This window comes from Merops nubicus, unplaced genomic scaffold, assembly GCF_000691845.1.
Source record: "Merops nubicus isolate BGI_N331 unplaced genomic scaffold, ASM69184v1 scaffold47376, whole genome shotgun sequence".
NCBI classification, from domain to species: Eukaryota; Metazoa; Chordata; class Aves; order Coraciiformes; family Meropidae; genus Merops; species Merops nubicus.
This window is the reverse complement of record NW_008615247.1, coordinates 1-1564: the sequence shown is the minus strand read 5'-3', so window position 1 is coordinate 1564 and position 1564 is coordinate 1. Positions and strand designations below refer to the sequence as shown.

Sequence of the window (1564 nt, the reverse complement as noted above, 5' to 3'; positions counted from 1 at the left end):
AGGCCGAGAGGTGGCGGGAGCCCCACTGCAGAGGCGATCCCCCCGCGCTCGAAAAACACCCCTCAGTAAGTGCAAAAGGCACCTCACAAACCGCAACCATGAACGGGACAGAAGGCCAAGACTTCTACGTGCCCATGTCCAACAAGACCGGGGTGGTGCGGAGCCCCTTTGAGTACCCCCAGTACTACCTGGCTGAGCCCTGGAAGTATTCGGCGCTGGCTGCCTACATGTTCATGCTGATCCTGCTCGGCTTCCCCGTCAACTTCCTCACCCTGTACGTCACCATCCAGCACAAGAAGCTCCGGACGCCTCTAAACTACATCCTTCTGAACCTGGCGGTCGCTGACCTCTTCATGGTCTTTGGAGGCTTCACGACCACCATGTACACTTCGATGAACGGGTACTTTGTCTTTGGAGTAACAGGGTGCTACATCGAAGGCTTCTTTGCAACGCTGGGTGGTAAGTTTTCCAAACATTCAAAAAACTCCTGCCAGGAGTTGCCCCAAATTTTAGGAGGTGGAGGGAGGATGCCCAGCTGATCTTGGAAAAACACGGCACCTGGAATGTCCTTGGTCAACTGCTGCTGTGGGCCAAGGAGGCTGCAGTGTTTCAGGGTGGGAGGTGAAGAAAATAACAAATGACACTTTTTTTTTGGTTTTTTTTTTGACCTTATTTTGGTAGCCAATGTGCTGAGAATCTTGAGAACCATAGTGCAGCAATGAAAAGCAACCAGTAGCAGATTTTGCAGTTGTTGGATTAGCACATCTTTTTGGCTTGCTTGCTGATGTGAGAGATGACAAATTTGTTCCTCCCTGGTCCACCGGGCTGCGTCTGTCGCTTGCTCTGATGCGGTGCGTGGTGGCACAGGCCAGCAGAGCTGGTCCTCCTCACTGTGCCAGCCAGGCTTTGACCGAAACAGATGTTGAATAAAAGCTGTCTAAAAATGCCCTCCTCCACCAGTTCAGACTTCAGCCACAGGCAACTGTTTTATTGGGTCGGTCCTTGTGGCACAAGTTCCCTGGAAAGCCGTGGGCAGCGAGGGGAGACCCCGGGATGACGGGCACTCGCTGCATCTCAGGGCAGGACCACAGGCTTGCAGGGGCAGGTGCTGTCTGGGATGAGTGGTGGGATCCATCCATGGACCTCAAAACAGAGCAGCAAAGCGGTCCCTGAAGGTCGGCAGTGCAGTGAGGTGTCTGCTCATGCCTTCCTACTGCATCTGCACCCGGCCTTAGTTCTTTCCTCTTCCCAAACTCTTGGTGGAGATTTACCTGCTGCCAGGGGCCTTCCCCAGGAACAGCAGCCTGAGGAGGCCTTGCACTGCCACCAGCGTGTTTGTCTCCTCCTGTTGCTCAGGGTCCCTGTGCCCCCTTCCCCTTCTCTCCCCGGTGCAGGTGAAATCGCGCTCTGGTCGCTGGTCGTCCTCGCCGTCGAGAGATACGTAGTGGTCTGCAAGCCCATGAGCAACTTCCGCTTCGGGGAGAACCACGCCATCATGGGCGTCGCCTTCTCCTGGATCATGGCCCTGGCGTGCGCGGCCCCCCCGCTCTTCGGCTGGTCCAGG

The 1564-nt window shown here is 55.8% G+C and overlaps 1 protein-coding gene across 1 annotated transcript; it reads left to right on the top strand.

Annotated features, from left to right (window-relative positions):
* Nucleotides 1-1558, top strand: LOC103775014 (rhodopsin; the record flags this gene model as incomplete). The annotated part of the gene is made up of 2 exons (XM_008942455.1): nt 1-459; nt 1395-1558. Coding segments are annotated over exons 1-2 (525 nt in total), but the record flags the coding sequence as incomplete, so codon positions are not given.
* Between the last annotated feature and the right edge of the window lie 6 nt (nt 1559-1564).